This window comes from Chanos chanos, chromosome 1 (genome assembly GCF_902362185.1).
Source record: "Chanos chanos chromosome 1, fChaCha1.1, whole genome shotgun sequence".
NCBI classification, from domain to species: Eukaryota; Metazoa; Chordata; class Actinopteri; order Gonorynchiformes; family Chanidae; genus Chanos; species Chanos chanos.
The window spans coordinates 56,863,794-56,883,881 of record NC_044495.1 but is presented as its reverse complement, the minus strand read 5'-3'; the positions used below and the strand labels follow the sequence as shown (position 1 = coordinate 56,883,881).

Below are 20,088 nucleotides of genomic sequence, written 5' to 3'. Positions count from 1 at the left end.
TTACTACCAACAAGCGGATCAAAGATATATCTTATGTATGTCATAAACGGGTCATATTTAGTTTTCGTTTATGACTCTGTAAGGTGGGTCCCATGGAGCTTATGGTAATCCGCTTTAAAGTTTTCTGGGGAAAAAAAAAAAAGTTTAAGAAGCGAGTTCTGTCAAAATAAACATTCTATTTGGTCCATTTTAAACCCAGACAGGAGACAGGGAAATACATTTTCCCTTTCTGTTCATCCTTTGATCCATCTTTTTTTTTTTTCCTCATAACAGTGTGAGAAAGAAAAGTAAGGAGGGGAGAGCCAGTCTGAGTGAAGGGACAATCACTGCTTACGTTTGTATATGTGGTCCATTCATTTGACAGGGAAAGGAAGACAGAGAGAAACAAACATGCAAAAAAAAAAAGGAAAAAAAAGGGAGAGACTGATTGTGAATCTTGCCCACACGCACACACCCAAACATAAAATGCATGCACACAGAACTGTTGTTCCATACCCTAAACATTTCACAAAGGATGAAATGTTTGTGCTAATGGCTAATCACTCACTGGTGCAACTTGTAGGACAAGTAAGTTAAGGAAATTAGGAGGGGTACTCCACACACACACACACACACACACACACACACACACACACAATGCAGCAGCTGAATAACTGATACATAACACTCCCCTGCTCTATCATTTCTCTCTCTCTCTCTCTCTCTCTCTCTCATCCATGAAACCTGCCAACATCTGACATCATCACTGCACCGGGTGCATGAGGTGAGGTGAGCACTGTCACACATGAAGCTGGTCGTCCATTATGAGGAACAAACTGAGAACAAATACAACTGGCCAGCAAAGTCTCAAACTGTGTTACTGTGGAGAAGCAGAAATGCTCTTAGTTACAAAATATGCATATTTTTCTAATGTTTTTTCTGGTTTTAATTTTTTTTTGTTTGTTTGTTTGTTTGATTGCCAGAGACTTTTTTCAATGCAGCAGTAATACAAACATAACAATTCATGATTACAGTAAACATCTTGATTATTACTAATATATTTTCTATACAACCTGTAAAACAGTTAGCTTAGATGTGATTTGTGTACTATTTAATTAAAAAAAAAAAAATCAGAACTGTGTTCAAACAGTGATGTATGCACAACGGTTACCTCCACCATTCCATGAACATGTACAAAAAAGAAAAAAAAAATCTAGAAAAAAAAACAAACAAACAAAGTTTTAAAAAAATATTCAATGTAGTAGCTGGTATATCCAGTTACATGAAGCACTTCCAGGTTACGAGGTGCATGGTCCAGCAGGCTTAATCGTTCCTGAATAACAAAAGAGATATAGTGGGAGAATATTGGTTCCTCCCCTGTTCATTTTCTCCAGCAAACTAGCAGGTAAAGTGGCTCTATGCAAAAATAGGTTCTCAGTCGTGTCAAAGACTGAGAGAGCTGTACTTATAACACAAATACACACGCTCATGTACACATACTTCAGTTTCAACTGTTCTGCTTCTGTTTGTGAGAGGACCCCCAACCCCACCCCCCCCCCACCCCAAAAAGGCACCATGCACATGAACGCGACAACTCAGGCAGAAAAAAGATAACAGAGAAAAACAAACAAACAAATACACAGATAAAACAAAATCAAAACAATGTCATCGGCAGCAGTAGCAGCAGAGTTCACCCCCTCCTCCCGAAACCCCCCCCCCCCCCCCCCCCCCCCCCCCCCCCCCTTTCCGTTAACTCCAGGTCAAAGGTTAAGGCTTCTGTCGTGGGTTTCAGCTACAGATTCTCCATTTTATAAGGCAATCTACGGCAAAACAAAAACAAAAGCATCAAAACAAGTCAGAACAGGCTTCGTTTGAAAGAAATGTTCAAATGTACGATGATAGTTAAATGTAGTACGTGATGCTTCAGTCTTCTCAGCAGAACGATTATTTTTGTTTGATTTAATTTATTTATTATTGACTTGTTTTTACCTCTCTACCCAGGCCTAACTGTCATTGTCATATTGACTCAAGCGTTTCTTTGACTTGAGCTCTTTCAGCCACTGGGGTGAAGACTCTTCCCTAACAAAGAACACACAAAAATATCATTACACACACACACACACAAAAAAAAACCTTCTTTTCAAAACACATGAAATCAAACACAGCATGTAGAAAAATGACGAACCCCTTAAAAAGAATACGCCTTTAGAAAAGTTGGGCAGAAAATCATGGGCAAGCTGACACTCACCCATTCTCTTTGCCGCCAGCAGGGGGCAGCACGCGGGCAGCCCGTGGTAGGAAAGGGGATTTGGGCGACCGAGTGGGTTGTGAGGAAGGGGCGGGGCCATCTGTTTGATTGTCTGTGTCTGACCTCTTCTTCAACTGTGCCTGAGAAAAAAAAAGACAAGAAAAACAAGTTTTGTTTATCTGAGAGGGTGGTGAATGTTTTGTAGCTCACAGTAATTTACAGATTTGCATTTATGCTGTATAACTCCAGAAAGAGGAGCAGAAAAATGACCAGACAAATAAATTGTCTCTTAAGTATCACAAGCAAAAATACAACAAATTCAGCAGAGATGTTGACTTCAGTCTTTCTAATTCCACAGAGTTAATCAAACTACTGAAATGAACTCAACACCAAAAACACCATATTCCTTAAACGCTGCATTTCTCCACAAGGTGGAGGAGTTACAGCCACAGAGTGGGAGGCTGACGGAGGCGTAGGAATTTGAGACCAAGCTGAGGAGTGTCCTCTGACCTTTAGTGCAGAAGGGTCCATGCCCGGGAAGAGCGCCACCCTCTGGGACTGAGAGGCGGAGGAGGAGGTGGGAGTTCTGCTGTCTCCTCCTCTGGTCTTCTCCTCAGAGTCTGAGTCCTCCTCCTGTTTAGAGGAGTTTGCTTTCTCCTCTGTGTGAACCGACACAGTTAGAAAACCGTAACAGAGAGAGGGGTACAGAGAATGAGAGAGAAAAAGAGAGAGAGAGAGATTGTGAAAAGTGCGGTCGACTATTCAACATTCAGGGTCTTTTTCCTTTAAATCCATATTAAAACACAAGCCCGTTTACATAAGGATCACAGGGCAGTAGAGGAATAATGTAAACCTTTTTGGAAATACAAATGAGCAATATTTGTGGTCTTGTTTAATCGTATGCCTGAGGGGACAAACATTTACTGATGTAAAATTACCCGTCGAGTCCCTGTATCGCCACTCTTCGGCGTCACCCCCTGACCCCTCGGGCACCAGCGATAGTGCAGCGCTGTGTCGGGCAGCTCGAGAGGGCGGGGCTCTGCGATTCTTTTTACTTAGCTGTGCCCTAGAACGCAGAACACTGGAATCCAGCAGAGGAGCGGATGTCTACACAGTAAACAAGTGAGAGAGAGAGAGAGAGAGAGGGAGAGACAGTATAAAGTACATCATTAACAATGCATGACTCTAATGGCATGACAATAAAGCCTTAAAAACGTTCACAGCTGCCAACACAGACCTCCAGAAAGGGCAACGATTCGGCCTGCGTCTGCGGGGAGAGGGCGGAGCCATCTGGAGTGTCTGTGGATTGGACTTGCACTGGAGTGTGGGGAGGAGTCGGTTTCCGTGGTGATGGGGTTAGGTTGCCATCCGAGGAAGGGGTGGCAGGTGTTAGACTGAGGAGAAGAGAGCAGGTTAGGAGAACAAGGAAAAGTGCATGCGTGTTTTTAACTGCTAAGTAAAATATGTCACATTAAGCCACTTTGAGGAAAAAAAAAAGGTAAATCACTATCGCAGTACCCAAATGTGACCACACGGTGGCAGTATATGCCCAAGCCAGGGAGATGTTCTGACCTTCCACCATAAGCATTCAGATGTTTATTTTGGTTCAGTTTTCCAGAAAATTCAGTCTAACAGTTTGGAGAAATCTGAGCTCATAAAAGCAATGATTTGATTGTGAACTCAGTCTCTAATTATATAAGCACAGCTAGAGAAGAACAAAAGAAATGGATAAATCCATTAAACTCAAATATCGTCTCAAGCTGAAGACTATTCATACTAAATTTCACCACAGACTCTCTCTCTCAGTCTCTTCTAGCTGCTTTTAATGTGAGTTTTTTTTTCTTTTTTTGTAGCTCACTCTGTTCAAAGGTTGTTACCGCCCACAGATAAGCCGTCGTATTGCTCCAATCAATCATATCTGACCACGCTATTCAGAGCTGCTTGGCCGCGCTTAACTCGATAAAATATGATAAATTCACTTTCCATTTCGATCTAATTTCATTTGAACGCGAGTCCCTCTCCGTCACGGTGACTTTAAACTGAATCTCCGCGCAAAAAATAGCCGGAGAAACGGTCACTTTTCAGAGGGAAGGACATTTGTCAATGACTTTTTGTCCAAAAGAGAGAACAGTCTAATCTGTTTAGGGCAAAGCCACTCAATACAGTCCATTGATCCTGGTGTTAAGTTACAGAGGAGATGGTGACGATGCTACAGTGACATTCTTGGGGGGGGGGGGGGGGGGCAGTGACTCAGCAGAACCAGAGAAACTCACAGCACTCTGAGATGTGTTGCAATGAGGTGTGTGTGTGTGTGTGTGTGTGTGTGTGTCCTGTCAGAAGCAGAAAACTGTCCTTACAAAGGCAACAGTCTCGTTAAGGAGTTTTAACGTTTTCGTGGACGTACTGACCCGCCCCCCCCCACCCCCGTTCGGGTGGAGCACAAATGTGATAAAGAATGACGTTAAGTGTTCTGCTGAAGTTAAATGAACTCATGAGAAGTTTGAGTGTATTTTAATCTAGGCTCAGATCTCAGCTATTGCAGTCTCAGATTAGAGCAGTGGTTTTTGTTTTTTTTTCCTAATTCTGCTCCTCAAACCCCCGAACTCTCTCCCCTGGTTCTCAGACACATTGTTTAGCTAAAGCTGATGCGGCAAAGCAAAAGAAAACTCTGGAACGTGCTTGACGTGGTCCTGCAGGGGACGGGGTATGGGAAACGTTCACTGTTAAGGTTACTCAGACCAGCGAGGTTTGTCATGACAGGCATTCGTGAGAGAAGGGGTCTCTGTCATGGTGTGAGGTTTAGAGACATTCGTGAGAAGGGGTCTCTGTCATGGTGTGGGGTTTACAGACATTCGTGGGAGAAGGGGTCTCTGTCATGGTGTGGGGGTTAGGAGACATTCGTGAGAAGGGGTCTCTGTCATGGTGTGGGGTTAGGAGACATTCGTGGGAGAAGGGGTCTCTGTCATGGTGTGGGGTTTAGAGACATTCGTGAGAGAAGGGGTCTCTGTCATGGTGTGGGGGTTAGGAGACATTCGTGGGAGAAGGGGTCTCTGTCATGGTGTGGGGTTACGAGACATTCGTGGGAGAAGGGGTCTCTGTCATGGTGTGGGGTTTAGAGACATTCATGAGAGAAGGGGTCTCTGTCATGGTGTGGGGGTTAGGAGACATTCGTGAGAGAAGGGGTCTCTGTCATGGTGTGGGGGTTAGGAGACATTCGTGAGAGAAGGGGTCTCTGTCATGGTGTGGGGGTTAGGAGACATTCGTGGGAGAAGGGGTCTCTGTCATGGTGTGGGGGTTAGGAGACATTCGTGAGAGAAGGGGTCTCTGTCATGGTGTGGGGGTTAGGAGACATTCATGAGAGAAGGGGTCTCTGTCATGGCGTGGGGTTACGAGACATTCGTGGGAGAAGGGGTCTCTGTCATGGTGTGGGTTTAGAGTCGGTGTCTAACCTGTCTTCAGTGCGTAGACCCGTCTCCCATGTGCCGTACTGACTGTCCGTTTCCTGAACCAAATTATCTGTGTCCCTGGCCTCCTCCTGACCACTCACACACTGTTTCACCTGCTCCTGCAGAGAGAGAGAGAGAGAGAGAGAGAGAGAGAAAGTGAAAAAGAGAGAGGTTATTTATAGCTGTGAACACATTTCTCACTTGGCAGCGTCTGTGAGGACAAAGGTGATTCTTAGAGGATATGTATGTGACGTTACTTTTTTTGATGGGGAGGGGGGAAAAAACTACAGCAACAACAAAGAAAGAAGAAAACAAGAAACAAGAAAGTAAAACTCAAGTAGCTTGACTCATTCCATACTATGACTTGATGCAATACTAAAAGCTACCACTAGGTGGGGGAAGCATGCTAACCGGAGCGAAATGAAGCCCCTCAAAAGCGGAGAGCTTGCCCCTAGACTGTGACATCCCAGTAACTGAACTGGGCCAGAGCCAACCAGTGAGCAAGAAGACCCGATCGGTCCAAGAGAAAAGAACAATGCTGAGAATGAAAGGAGGAGAGAGAGAGAGAGAAATGAGGGGAGAAGAAACATTTGCTCTGTGTTAACCCCTACTGCAGCCAAACGTCACAAATCAGTACTACCTGTGGTATGAGGAAACATTGTGAACAGAGAGTTCTGTGTTCTGCTAAAGCAACCACAACCGTGTCTGTCCGCCACCGTCCAGCGAAAGTGACAGTTATTTGGTTCATGCTTGATGCACGTAAGCCGAGTTGGTCACTAATGTCAGGTGTCTGTGGGGTTGTTTTAGTGCGAGTTGAGATGAAATGGGATCGGAAAACGGCAATAGAGAGATGAGCAGGGATGTGCATAGGTTTGTCTGAGGAGAGGGGGAGAGAGAGAGAGAGAGAGACAGGAAGAGGGAGAGGGAATGATGAGTGTGTCGCTGGCCTGCTTGATGACGAGAGGTAATGGAATGACCTCATAGAAGTATACTGGTGAAACTGGTGGCTGGGTGTATGATGCATGTGTCCAGTCAACCATAGCTCTTTTAATGAGGAGACTACAGAGAGCACAGTGTCCAAAGTACTAGTGCGTACACAAACACACACACGCACACAGACACACACACACTCACACACACACACACACAGGAAGACACTCCGAGACACACACACACACACACTGAGTTCCCAACTGAGGGGATGATGGACAGCTAGTGAAAGGTGTGTAGAAGTCTGTGTGTATGTAACATATTTATGGTGTGTGTGTGTGTGTGTGTGTGTGTGTGTGTGTGTGTACAGGATGTTGTTCATCATCTATGTCTTTCCTGTCAGGAAGAGTGTCAGCTGAGAAAAACAGTAAGACAGCGGGGCAGTCATGCACACACAGTTCAGGCAGACCTGCATCTGACAAAACACTTATAACACCAAACACACACACACACACACACACACACACACACAGTGAAACTCAATCTCCTGCACAAGTCCTCTCGCAAGCACAGAGTATGAAAGGGACTGGACCATGGTAAATGATTCTGACAAGAAACTCGGATTCAAGAATGAGATGACATAGCCTTGAGGCTAACCAATAAACACAACAAATAACCATTCAAAAGAGAAGCACAGATCCAAAATGGCTCTCGCCGGACAGCGACAGAGCCAAAATGGCATCCGTGCACTCCACTCGTAACGAGCGCAAATCTCTAAAACGTTACACAATAGCCCAATGAATACTAGTGAATAGGAAAACTGGAGACACACACTCTAACACACAGCAGAAATGTCCACTTATGGTATGTGTACGACCTGCAGATTCTCTCATTACATACCCACACTGCTTCCATGGGTTTCCATTCGTAATATACTTTGTCGTTGTGCTAGACTTATTTAGTTCTTATACTACCACAAAATTTAAGCCTATTGGCAGAGGCCAGGTAAAATACATTAAACTTATTTCCCAGTTTATCTGTTGTCAGGCTGATATATATGACATGAAAAATTAACAAGTATCAACACTAATAATCCTCAAATCAAGAGCCAAAGCGGCTAGCTAACAAGCTAAACTTTGACTAGCAAATCCAGTAGATCTCCATAAACACATTTAATCTCAGAACTAACCAACACATGAGTATAAAATTCCTTTAAGTCAAAGGAGCTATCAAACGAAATGACGGGAGAACGCCTGTTTTGTCCAACTTTGTCGTTCAAACAACAGCGTATCCTCACTGACCTTCAGAATTTCTCAAGCAAATACTTGGTACCAGATTCATGATAAATTCAATGGTATAACACACCTTATTACCACGCCCTGAACTGTGATTTTACTTAAAATGTATATCTACATCTGCCAACTCGACAACCTGCCAACACACACACACACACACACACACACACGTGTGCACAGGGAGTGGTATTAAGAAATAAGCTGATGGTTATGGCCTCAGGACTCATATTGACAGTATATGGGAGTAGGCTTCATTGTAAAACAATGCCTTATTTTTAAATGGCATCGCCACGACTCCTGAACAGCAGTCTTATCTTAAAACAGGACTGTGTGCCTTAGAATGTGCTTCAGGTCTCAGGAGCACAGCAGACATTTCCGCAGAGTAAGAGAGGGAGAGAGAGAGAGAAAGAGGAAGAGAGAGAGAAAGGGAAAGAGAGAGGGAGAGGGGGGGAAAAAGAGAGAGAGAGAAAAAAAAAAAACCCTCTCCTCCTCCTACTTTTCTCGACAAGGACAGGAAGGGTGCGTCAAGGGAAACGACAGAACAATGAACGGATGAAAGAAGGGAGGAGAGAAAGAGTGACCATCAGGAGAAAGACAAATATTCTGGCATGTCCACGTTAAAAGAGAGAAAGAGAGAGGGAAGAAGAAGAAGAGAGAGAGAGAGAAAAAGTGAAAATTACTTTGAGTATGTAAGTTATCTTATAAACGTTTAAGAGCAGAACAGCTCAACAAACAGAGCTCAAGGCAGGGCCGCTGAAGAGTTTTTACCTTCTCGTCACCCTCAGGTCACATGTTATGACGCTGCGTCCAATCAAATGCACCAACTTTACAATTGACTACCAATGAAAAAAAAAAAAAAAAAAAGAAAGAACAGGGCCAAGTTTGGATTTAAGGGCCAATATTGAGGACCTCTAACCTATAGCAATTGTATTATTCTGAATGAGTATTCAATCCAGAAGCCTAAGAGTGTGTGTGTATGTGTGTTTGTGAGAGAGAGAGAGAGAAAGAGTGAGTGTTCATTACTTCATTTGAGGATGTTAGGCTTAACCCAAACACTTAATTAACCATATTAAGGCCCTCCCTGTGAAAACTTAAAAGACTTTTCCACTCTTCTCTTGCGCTGGTTGGAAAATGAGGTCGTTCGATGAAATTTTCACACACAGCCTGTCCCTATATAACCCTCACCATATCCTTGCCACCATTCATCAACATTTAAAAAAAAAAAAAAAAAAACACAGAAAGCCTAGACTATATTCATGCTATGAAGAAACATGTTATATCTGTCCAGGCAGGACATTGTTCAGACCTGCAGCAGAGGAACTGTGAAACAGCTCCGAACACGCAAGTCAGCTACCAGTTTATCCTACTCCTACTAAGACAGTGTATCAGTGTTTCTCAAGCCCCTTTCACTCAGAAACAGGTTCCCAGCTGTTTCCGTCCCGATCAAAACAGTTTACTTTGCTAAAAGCAAGAACAATGCCAAAACTAACTACTTAAATCCCTGTATGTGTGTGTGTGTGTGTGTGTGTGTGTATAGACAGTTCTGGTGACAAAAGAAGACACACTAGAAAAGCGCACCTAGGACACTTAAGTGAGGAACCAATATTATGGAACAAGACAGGGCTGAAGTTGTGTGAGGAAAAGTAAGCATTAACTACCTAGCAAGACGCCTACCGACGGCCCCAACTTCATATCACGTCCTCTCTTTCCACCAGTCCCCTGCTCCTCCTCACTCTCTTTCTTTCCATTCACACCCTCTTCTCTTCTTTTCTTTTTTTTTTTCCTCTTAGCGCATACACAGGCAGGGCGCGGGGACGAACACAGGCAGATAAACTCTCACACGCGTGCGCTCGTGCACACACACACACACACACACACACACACACACACCAAGCTGAGCATGGACTGAAGAAACATATGGCGCTGCATTGCTGCAGGTTAGAGAGTGAGCAGTTCAGTTCTGAATTAGACTTACTGTAGGTAGAGCACATATCACCCCTGTCAGTTCACCCTATACACACACACACACACACACACACACAGATGTTCTCTCTTCACACTTTCTCACTTTCTCTCTCTCTCTCTCTCTCATGTCCCTGTAAGACCTTACCCCGCCATTTTGGTTAAACCCAATTTAACAAAAGGAAGTTACTCTCTGTAGAAGATGTACAGTAGCTATGGCAACGAACCCCTCACCCAGTCACTCTGACCTTCCTTTCCCAGAGTGCACCACTGCCCTCAAAGCAAATCACATCAGAGCAGAACTTCACAGAGCAGAAATAGGATGGCCGCTCGTCCCTTATGGCCGTAGGGATGCGGAGGTCGGTACAGAGAGAGAGAGAGAGAGAGAGAGAGAGAGAGAGAGAGAGAGAGAGAGAGAGAGAGGGGATACAGAGGTAGAGGAAACAGAATGAACAAGCACGTTTTTTTTTCCACCTGATATAGTTTTATCACTCTCAATGATGAAAGGAGATAGTGAAGGGCTAGACACAGGAATGAAAGGTAGAGAGAGAGAGAGAGAGAGATCCAGGAACACTGAGGGGTGGATGAGTGGAGAGGTAGAAGGAAAATAATAGAGAGGGTATGGGCATCCTTTTAAAGAGAGGGGAGGCCACGTAGCTCCACGAGCCAAATTAAAAGCCATGATGGACAGAGAGGGGGAGAGTACGAGGGGGAAGTATGACTATGACAACAATGGGAAACAGCTTGTCTAAAGGAAATGAAGGATTCGAGAGAGGGAGAGAGAGAGAGAGAAGGTACTCTAAGGTGAATGAAAACGTGGGTGTAATATAATTTCTTCTCTAGCCCTCCTCTACCTACTGGGTGAAGACCCTTCTTCTGCGCAGCGACGGAATTCGGTAGAGAAAGAGAGAGTGGGGGGGGGGGGGTAAAGGACAGAAAGGGGGGGGGGGCAGAGAGACGGAAACAGGTAGAAACGGAGAGAATGTCAAAAGGATGTGAACGTGGGCGTGATGTCGGCTCTCTTACAGCGTGGGTCGGGGTTGTGGGGGAGGTAGTCCGTCTGTGCAGGGACAGACGCTGCTGACTGCGCAGGCTGAACCTGCGAAAGGATTCGCGGCCGCGCGAGGCCAGGCCGCGTAGGGAAGCCGCCCTTTTGAAGCCCCCGTTCTCTTCCGCCCCTCCGCCGCCCTGTTCCACTCTGCTGGACACGAAGTTCAGCGCACCCTGAAGGGAGCGACGCACGTTTCCCACCCAGCCCGACACCTGCGACTGGGCCACCGACAGCTTATCACCAAGGTACTCCATCGGCGTCCGGTTCGGGTCCAAAAGAAAGCCGGAGAAACCGCTCGCCGCGGACGGCCAAAGTCCTGGTAGCGGGCCCGACTCAGTCCGCCTTGTGGACTTAGTTCCTCTTGCACTTTTTACAACTCTCCTGGTTATTAGTACGAACCCCCTTTTTTGATCAAAGATTGTCCTCTTCTAATTCCCAAAACGATCTTTCACTTATATCTGATCACTTACTGAAACTGGGCCCCACAGCACTTGTATCATGGTCGGATCCTGTAGCGGTTGTATGCTTGGGTTGTATTCTGTTTCACTTGTTAAGTTGCTTTGAACGACAAAATGTTGATGTAAATGTGATGGAATCCTTGCTCAGGTTCTGGTTCGTTTGATAGTTCAGGTTGGAGATGTGGTCAGAACCGCTAGCGTCGGAAACCAGGTCACCCAAGACGGGTCAGTGCGGGCTACGACCGCTGACTGCAGTCCAACTCTGGCTGTGCTTTCGATTAAGGTTGAGATAAAACTCCTCAGTTAAGCTATGGTTTGTTTACAGAGGGTTACGTGAGAGAGTGTTAACCTGAGGAACTTCTGCGGTGTGGTCTCTCTCTGAAACCTTTCATCCGTTTGCAAAACTCTCTTAACTGTTAAACCACTTAAAGTCTGTGGTTCAGAGGCGGGTCCACTGGCAGGTTCGCTTTTAAAAGGAGTAATTACAAAGGTCGTGGGTGAACGATTCTCTTAGATCCAACCTAACCCCGGAGGATAACGCTTGGTTTGGTTTGCTATGCTTTTCCAGCTAAACAGGACAGACTGTTCTTGTTTCAGTACTGCAGTACAGAGCACAGATATTAACCTCTACTCCACAGTCCACTGTGTTTCTGGACACCCTCAACGCAGAGTCAAACTCAATGACAGCTTAATAGTCACTGATTCCTTATGCTTGCTGTGTAGGCTACATAAACATCAACAGAAATCTGTTTCTTAGCACGAAAGCGTACGCATTCACTGATAGAACAGCTTGACTGGTCACACAAAAGCGCCAGGGGGTCGTCCTCCATTCCGGCTCTTAAAAGAATTGTTTCTCCATTGCGGATCTACAGCTGTCACAGGATTAGAGGTAAAATAAGGAAACTGAGGTGACTGGAGCTCCCTTGTGATCACAGATCGCACTGTCTATAGCAGCTCTGTCTGTCACCAACCTCAAGAGCATAACAAACGCACAGGCACAGCTAACACGGAGTGTGCAACTCACTCAAACCCAAATGAACAGGACAAGACATGAACAGATTACACTTAGATTATGATGAGTCACTTTGTTTTATGGGCATTATCTAATGACCCACATAACGACGAACCACTTGACAATCTTAAAACACTTCCTCAATCAAACTGCTAACGCTTCTGAAGGTAGACTGTCTATCAAGAAAAAACACCGGTGTCTCTTCTGGGCACCTAAGCTCAACAGGACACTTAATTTCATTAAAATTTCATTTAATGGTAGGACAGCTACTGCAGCGTGCTATACGTCAACAACTGCCTACCAGGGCATAAATCAACATCCATGAATCAAATTAGCCCTTTCAGCTGCGTCATTCTTAAACAGTTGACAAAAAGGCCACATCTGTATGATCTAAAGTGTTTGCTTTCAAACAACCAATTTCTGCGTTAAATTTGTCAGCGCTAACACATGCTAACGTAACATGCTCCAGCATCAGACGTGACACTCAGACACAAACAAACACGCTCACACACACTCACACTCTCTTTCTCTCTCTCTCTCTCTCTCACACACACACACACACAGTCCTTATCTTTCTCTCCAAGTCACGTCTGAAATCTGCCAGACTGTGTCAGCTACTTCACACCAGCGGACTCTTCTGTCTCGGTCAAGTCCTAAAGCTCCTTCCAGACAAATTTATGAATCAACATCCATCCGTCTCGCTCAGCTGGTTCTCTCTCTTTAAGGGGAATCAAATCAAAACTTCACCAAAAGGTAAAACAGCTCTGCCGGAGAACAAACGGCAATAGGGAAATAGGTTTTCTCAGATCCTTATTCCAAACTCCACATAGTGAACTGAAGCCCAAGACGTAGAATTAAAAAAAAAAAAACAAAAAACAAAAAACAAAAAACTGTATAAGAAACAGAGACGCAACCACAGTCAGTCAGCATATGGTCACAAGAGACTGGAGAGTTTGATTAATGAAGCTTGAAATATCCTTCAGAGTCTCTCTCTCTCTCTCTCTCTCTCTCTCTCTCTCTCTCTCTCTCTCTCTCTGCAGGTACTGGCAGGTAGAGGAGAAGAAATGTGTCAGCTTTCCTGCTTCTGTTTCACAACGCTAGAGGACTTGTGCTCAAGGAGAACACAGAGGGAGGAGGAAAGGGGAGTGAGAGGGAGCGGAGAGAGAGAGAGAGAGAGAGAGAGAGAGAGAGGGAGAGAGAGAGAGACAGAGGGAGAGAGAGAGAGAGGGAGCAGAGAGGGAGGGGTGGGGGAAGCCGGTTATTTGCGCGAGAGAGAAAGAGAGAGAGAGAGAGAGCGAGCGTGTGGGGAGGTTTGTGGTGGGGGTGGTGGGGGGTGTTAGAGCGACAGAGAGGAGGGTGATATATGCGCTGCAGTGTTCCCTTCAACTGCATGAGAGAGAGAGAAGGGGAGAGAGAGAGAGAGAGAGAGAGAAGGAGAGAGAGAAGGAGAAGGAGAGAGAGAGAGAGAGAGAGAGCACAAAAGAGATGGGGGGGGGGGACAGAGAGAAAGAGAGGTGAGGTAGTTATGCAATGCTGTCAGTGATCTCATTTTAGCCAGTGACAGAGCTCTAGTAAGGAAAGAAAGAGAAGGAAAGAACAGACAGATGAGTCCGTGAGGTATATTAAAACTCAAAGGCTATTTGGGAATACAGAAACACACTGTGACACATGATTTGACTTTGCTTAGCAAATGGCCACCCAAGACATGCAAATACTACTGACAGACGACACCAACAACAACAGGGCTCCTTCTCCTCTCTTTTCCCTTCATGTTCTCCGTAACTCTGATTTAGACGTCTGAATTACCGTCATTCACAACGAAATCCAGCGACTCAAAATAAAACATTTTCTCAGCTGTGCCATTTTTAAATGAAGATCTTAAGCTCATTTCACCTGTCTTCTGCACGTTGTTACGTCACCTAACACTTGCAGTACCTGCACTTCAAAATAACATCTTAACACCGCAAGAGACACTAATCAAACATAGGTAGGCTCCAGTGGAATCAGGAAAACAAAAACACATACACACACACACACACGTACATACACCTGCTGTACTGAGTGTTAGTGCCCTCTAGTGGAAGATAAGTGTACTACAGCAGTGAGGGGAAGTCAGGTGGAATTCCACACAAGTTGGGTGGATCCATAGAGAGTGAGTTTATTGGACTCTCCTTTTGAGACAGAGACTCTTTGTTTAAGCTTTATTTCCCTTCCAGCCATTTCATAACACGTGAAGATGATCCCTGTATACTTACTATTTGCCAACGTGCATTAGCCAATGAACAGGCAGAATGTGTATGACATCACAAGGCTCAGGCACTAGAGCTGGGCTTATGTTTCATACTTGGATGTATGAGTTGGTCACAGAAGGCTATAATATAAAACCATACTGAGATGGTTAAAATGTGTACCGTGGGATGTGAGATCTTTTTTTTTTTTTTTTTTTTTTTTAGTAGTCTATATTTTGCTCGGTACTTCACGCCTCAAACTAAACCAGACAGGAAGTGTAAGGAGGACTTGGCCGCAGGGGCTTACTTTCACAACCTAAAAAAAAATAAAAATCCCCACACACACACACACACACACACACTCACACAATGAACGTACAGTCAGACAGAGCCAGTTTAGAATCTGAGAGTTAGAGATGGACCCACTGAAAACCACAAAACAAACAGTTAAATGACCGGTGAGAGTAGAAACAGACACCCTCTGTCTCTCTCTCTTTCTGACACACACACACACGCACACACACACACGCACACACACACACACATGCACACGCACACTAAGGTGATACACAAGCACTAAGGTCTACTCATAAGGTCAGACTTTGACAGTAAGTTTAATTTGTGCATATATGAAAGACATATCTCAAAAGAGGCGACTTTCAACCAAATGAATAAATAAATAAATAAAATGAGTAACATATTTTAAAGTATCTTTAATAATTAACCACCACGATGAGCATTTAAAAAAAAAAAAAAAAAACAACTACAGCATCCTGGTCTACCACAATCTCTCTGCATATACTCCAAATCATTCAGAGTCAGAAAAAGCCTCAGAGGTGCTGACATCATCAGTGAGAAAGACTCTGACAACAGTCTTGATTGGAAATGACTCATAGCAACGGCATACGTCTCCTCAGTCAGCGCGCACACACACACACACACACACGCTGATGGGAATCCACATCAGGGGCTTAAACATGTATTTCCATTCTGAGCCACCGCTCAATATATTTAACGAGACAATTAAAAAAAATTTAAAAAATAAAATTAACCATCTGCTCTATTGGAGAGTTAATCAAAGAAGAACCTCATCTCAACGACCGCAGGAAATGAGATGCACAACGGCAACCAAAGAGGAAAAAAAAAAAAAAAAAAAACCAATACAGAGCTATTTTTTTTTTTTCACCACAACAAAGAATCCCCTGAGATCCCTTCCGATCACACAACAATTCAAGAAGTAGTTGTGGTGGAAAGCATTAGAGGAAATGACCATTACAAAAACAATAATAATAATAAAAAAAAAAAGGGACGTTATGAATATCTCTTATAACGTGGGGGGTGGGGGGGGGTATGTGTGTGAACAGAAACCACCCCCTTAAAAAAAAAAAAAAAAAAAGGAAAGCCTGTTTCCCAAGAGCCATCCGACGGCAGACTGTAAAAACGATCTTTCAACAAGCGAGTGAGCGTGGGAGGATGAACGTTTCGAAGGACTTCAAACGCGCGTTTCCTCACTGGACACAGAGGGAAAAGAATCACACCACTAGGCAACAATGGGGTTTTTTTTTTTGTTTGGTTTTGTTTTGTTTCAGACCAACAAGTGCTCATGCAGAACTAACAGTTTGGTGAAGTTCACTTTAAAAAGCAGAATTACAGAGGCGGCGACTGATAATGATCCATCTGTTGATAAAGATCATTGATACGACAGTCAGTTACATGTACCTCTGACTTTCCATTTCAAAGACATTTAAGGTCGCAGGTCACATTACTTAATTTACAGGCTGATTTCACCATAGCGGACAGTTTCACAAATCTGTTCACGAAAACTCAGCAGTTTCGCTCGATGCAACTACCTCATCAAGACGGTGTTGGCATATTTCCTTTATGACGTTAGCAACAGATAACTTATGCTGTCTTTTCTTTCTTTCTATCTTTCTTTCTTTGCTGTTAAGTTGTAAGATGATGTATTCACTCACCCAGAGGTAGATAAGAGGCCAACAGCAGGATAGACAGAGGTGGCCTGTCATGTCTCTGCTGATAGTCCTGTTTCTTCTCTTGCTCTCTCTCTCTCTCTCTCTCTCTGAGAGTGGCTTTTTTTTTTATCCACCTGGCTTAACGCTCTGTCTTCAGCATTATCCGTTCTCTCCTCAATTCAGTCATTCTCTCATTTCTCTGGCATTCTGTCCATCTCAGTGCATTACACAGACCACAATAACGCAATCATGACTACACTCTTCCTTTAAATGTGATGACCCAAACAGAGCAGGAGAGTGTGTGTGTCTGAGAGAGAGAGAGAGAGAGAGAGAGAGAGAAAGAGAAAGAGAGAGAGAGAGTTTCCGCTCAAAGCCCACATGCACAAACCAATGAAAAAAAAAAAAAAAAAAAACATTCACACACACACACACCTTCTCAAACCCCTTTGTCACACTAAGCCCTCGAATAGTCAATCGCTTTAGTTTAAGACTGGCCCAAACACTATATTGTAAGGAAATCTTCCAAAATGCAATGAAGCCTAGGATTAATGATACTAGTTCACTGGAAAATTAGTCTCACATGCTTACGGATTCACATGCTTAATAACCTTACATTATTATTTTCTTTTCTAAAGAAAGGAAGCAGTCAACCAATCAACACACAAAAAAAACAAACCAAAAAAAAAAAAAAAACTAACCATCACAGTAAGATGAATGCATGGATCCGTTAGGCTTGTCGTTCCATAATCTCACTAAACTCTGAATGTAACATTTAGTTTATCACAAACCAGACATCTTCAAATAACCCAAGTTAAAAATCCCCCCGCCCCCAGGCCCCTTTCCTCCACACTTCATTCACTTCAACATGGCTCAGTGTGTACGGTCAAACTGACTGCTAATTTAATCTGTTCATACAGCAAAGTGAGTGGCCTCCGTCACACCGGTCATACACACCAGTGCAAAGGAAACGGACAGGATGTGCAGTCTCTCTGGCCACGTTTGACTCACGGTTCAGGACAGGGCCCTGTGTTCCCTCATCCTGTGTAGCTCTGGCCTTCATTCAACTTAGTTATCAACTATGTCCACTAGGGGGAGACTAAAACACACACACACACACACACTCACACACACACAAAAACAGCAGATCTAACACAAGGAAAGATTTCCTCTCCTTGAGACTGTCTAAAGCAGGGGTGGGTGGGCAAATCCGGTCCTGGAGGTCCATGGTCCTGCTGTTTTTCTTGTCAACCAACTAAATATAGTCTCTGATTGGCTGAAGAGCATGCACACCTGTTTTCAAAGTGAAAATCAACAGGTAGCTAAGAGGTGAAAACAAAAAGCCAGCAGGACACCGGCCCTCCAGGACTGGAATTGCCCACCCCTGGTCTAAAGCTATAGTACACATCTATATAATGCTCTCTTTTTTTTAACCCTAGCGTGTCTGTGTAGTTATCAAATATTAGTCTCAAGCGGGCAATAGAGAAGAGAATTTTTATGATGGTCATTTTATGAAGTTGCATAAATCAAACTCCCAGTCATGACGCATCCAAGATCTTTCATGTCTACTCTCCCACTCTCTCTCTCGCGCACGCTCACATAGTTTAAAAAGGTGGAGTGCACTTAAGAGACATATATTAACCAGTAGATACACACATTAGCCAAGAACATACATGCATTCCAATGATCTTCACGTGTGTGTGTGTGTGTTTTTTTTTACCCGCATACAGCTTCAGTGGTACCGCACACTTCCTGTTAACCGGTTATTGTTTGGGAGGCCAGGGTGTGTTTGAGCACATACTTGTGTGCTGGTGAGTTGGTGTGTTAACGTTAGTGAAGATTAGTGAGTATCTTCAATATTACTGATTCACATATTAGCTGTTTCTTTTCTCTTAGCCGCCAGACCACATTCCTTCTCCACCCACCCACGCGCATGCACGCACATTCACACACACAGTACACACCACCATAAACACAGTGCCACAAAAAAAAAGGCACTACAACTCAGTTTTTCCACTCTAACAGAGCAAGCTCCGCCCACATCATCTGCGCCTGTCAAAGCTGAGTGACATCACAGCAGGGCAACGAACCATTTAGTGTCAACAACAGAGTGAATGTTTCGTTTAGAAGTACGATGCTTTTACACCTCGTACGGTAACAGAGTGATCCAAACGCTCTTGAGTCGCATCTGCGTCCTCCTCCGTCGTCGTAAAAACTCACCCAGCTCTGCCGTCCTCGCTCTCTGTGCGCGCTGCGACTCCTCATGCGGGCGAGGGGCGCGTCCACGGAGGTCTCGGCGGGAGCAGATCTCCTGGAGGCACTTCGAGAGCGTATCCGTGACTGTTCCTACACACACACACACACACACACACACACACACACACACACACAAAGCCATGGTGAGACGGACAGGCATCTCAACATATGAATACAAAGGAAAACTCAAGTGACAGGGAGAGTGAGCGTGTTTGCCTATGTTTCCTCACTTCGAACACTGTGTACTTCTCACACAGATATCTATGTTGCTGTCTCTCCTCTGTAAGAGTGTGTGTGTGTGTGTGTGTGTGTGTTTGTACCCTCTCACCTGCTGGCCTTGTTCCTTTCGTTGTTGCTGCGTTGTGTTCTCCTTTTGATTCTGAAATGCCACATCCCAGTTCGGAGTCCATGGAATGCCTTGCTGGCCTCGAGTGGCATGTTCGACGCCAGTCGTTACCGACGCTTGTCTGTTTGGTACAGTGGACCCGACAGAGCTATTTTCTGTGGGACCAGAGGTCCAGAGTCTCTCTGGGGTCAAGATATTCATTGCAGCGGGAGCCGGCGTCTGTATCGGAGCTTGGGCAGGGGTTACCATGGGAACCATTGAGGGAGAAAAGCTGGGAGCCAGAGCAGGGGTTTGGATAGGGGCTAAAGTTGAAGTTAGCATTTGATCCTGGCCAGTCTTGGTGCTAACCGGCCTCCTTGGTTGCTCCATCTCTGTGAGCCAAGAAGGTTCGTCCACAGTCACCTCCACAGTTTTCGTCTGACCCCAAACATCAGTCTGGGCCTGAGGCCACGAAGGGGTGGTCTGAGAGTTCCCAAAACTCAAATCTGAGGTCCAGGCTACACGCGTACTCTCCCTACTTGGGGCAAGGGGTTGTGGGAGAGACTGGGGTTGTGTTCTCGCCCTGTCCGGAATAAGAGGCTGGAACGGAGGTTGGTTTTGGGGCTGTAGTTGGGCTTGAGGCTGAGTTCTCATCCACTCTACGGGAGCGGATTGGAACGGTGTCTGGGGCTGACTAAGGAACTGGACCTGTGGAAGAGTTTGGGGCTGACCTGCAAATGGTAGGAGTTGGAACTGAGGTTGGAGCATGGGTTGGTAGTGAGGTTGGAGCAGGGACTGAGGTGGCACAAAGCCTTGATAGCTGAGAGGCTGAGACTGGTTCTGGGTTCTTGAATCCATTCCTCCAAAGTCCACACTCTGAAAGCCAGCTACAGGGAATAGGTCTTTGGAGGCTGGAGGCTGAGTTTGACTC

At 44.9% G+C, this 20,088-nt stretch overlaps 1 protein-coding gene across 1 annotated transcript in view; it reads right to left on the bottom strand.

Annotated features, from left to right (window-relative positions):
* Positions 1-1,728: 1,728 nt before the first annotated feature.
* The window catches only part of LOC115805382 (stress response protein NST1), a 19,831-nt gene continuing 1,471 nt past the window's right edge, over positions 1,729-20,088 (bottom strand). The window contains exons 1-9 of the mRNA XM_030765946.1: positions 19,153-20,088; positions 18,797-18,884; positions 5,677-5,792; positions 3,465-3,621; positions 3,166-3,334; positions 2,738-2,886; positions 2,228-2,367; positions 1,969-2,058; positions 1,729-1,799 (exon numbers count right to left, since the gene is read on the bottom strand). The exon at positions 19,153-20,088 is cut by the window's right edge and continues 1,471 nt beyond it. Coding sequence (XP_030621806.1) covers positions 1,983-2,058; positions 2,228-2,367; positions 2,738-2,886; positions 3,166-3,334; positions 3,465-3,621; positions 5,677-5,792; positions 18,797-18,884; positions 19,153-20,088 — 1,831 coding nt within the window. The 3' untranslated portion in view covers positions 1,729-1,799; positions 1,969-1,982. The remainder of the gene's footprint in view (positions 1,800-1,968; positions 2,059-2,227; positions 2,368-2,737; positions 2,887-3,165; positions 3,335-3,464; positions 3,622-5,676; positions 5,793-18,796; positions 18,885-19,152) is intronic.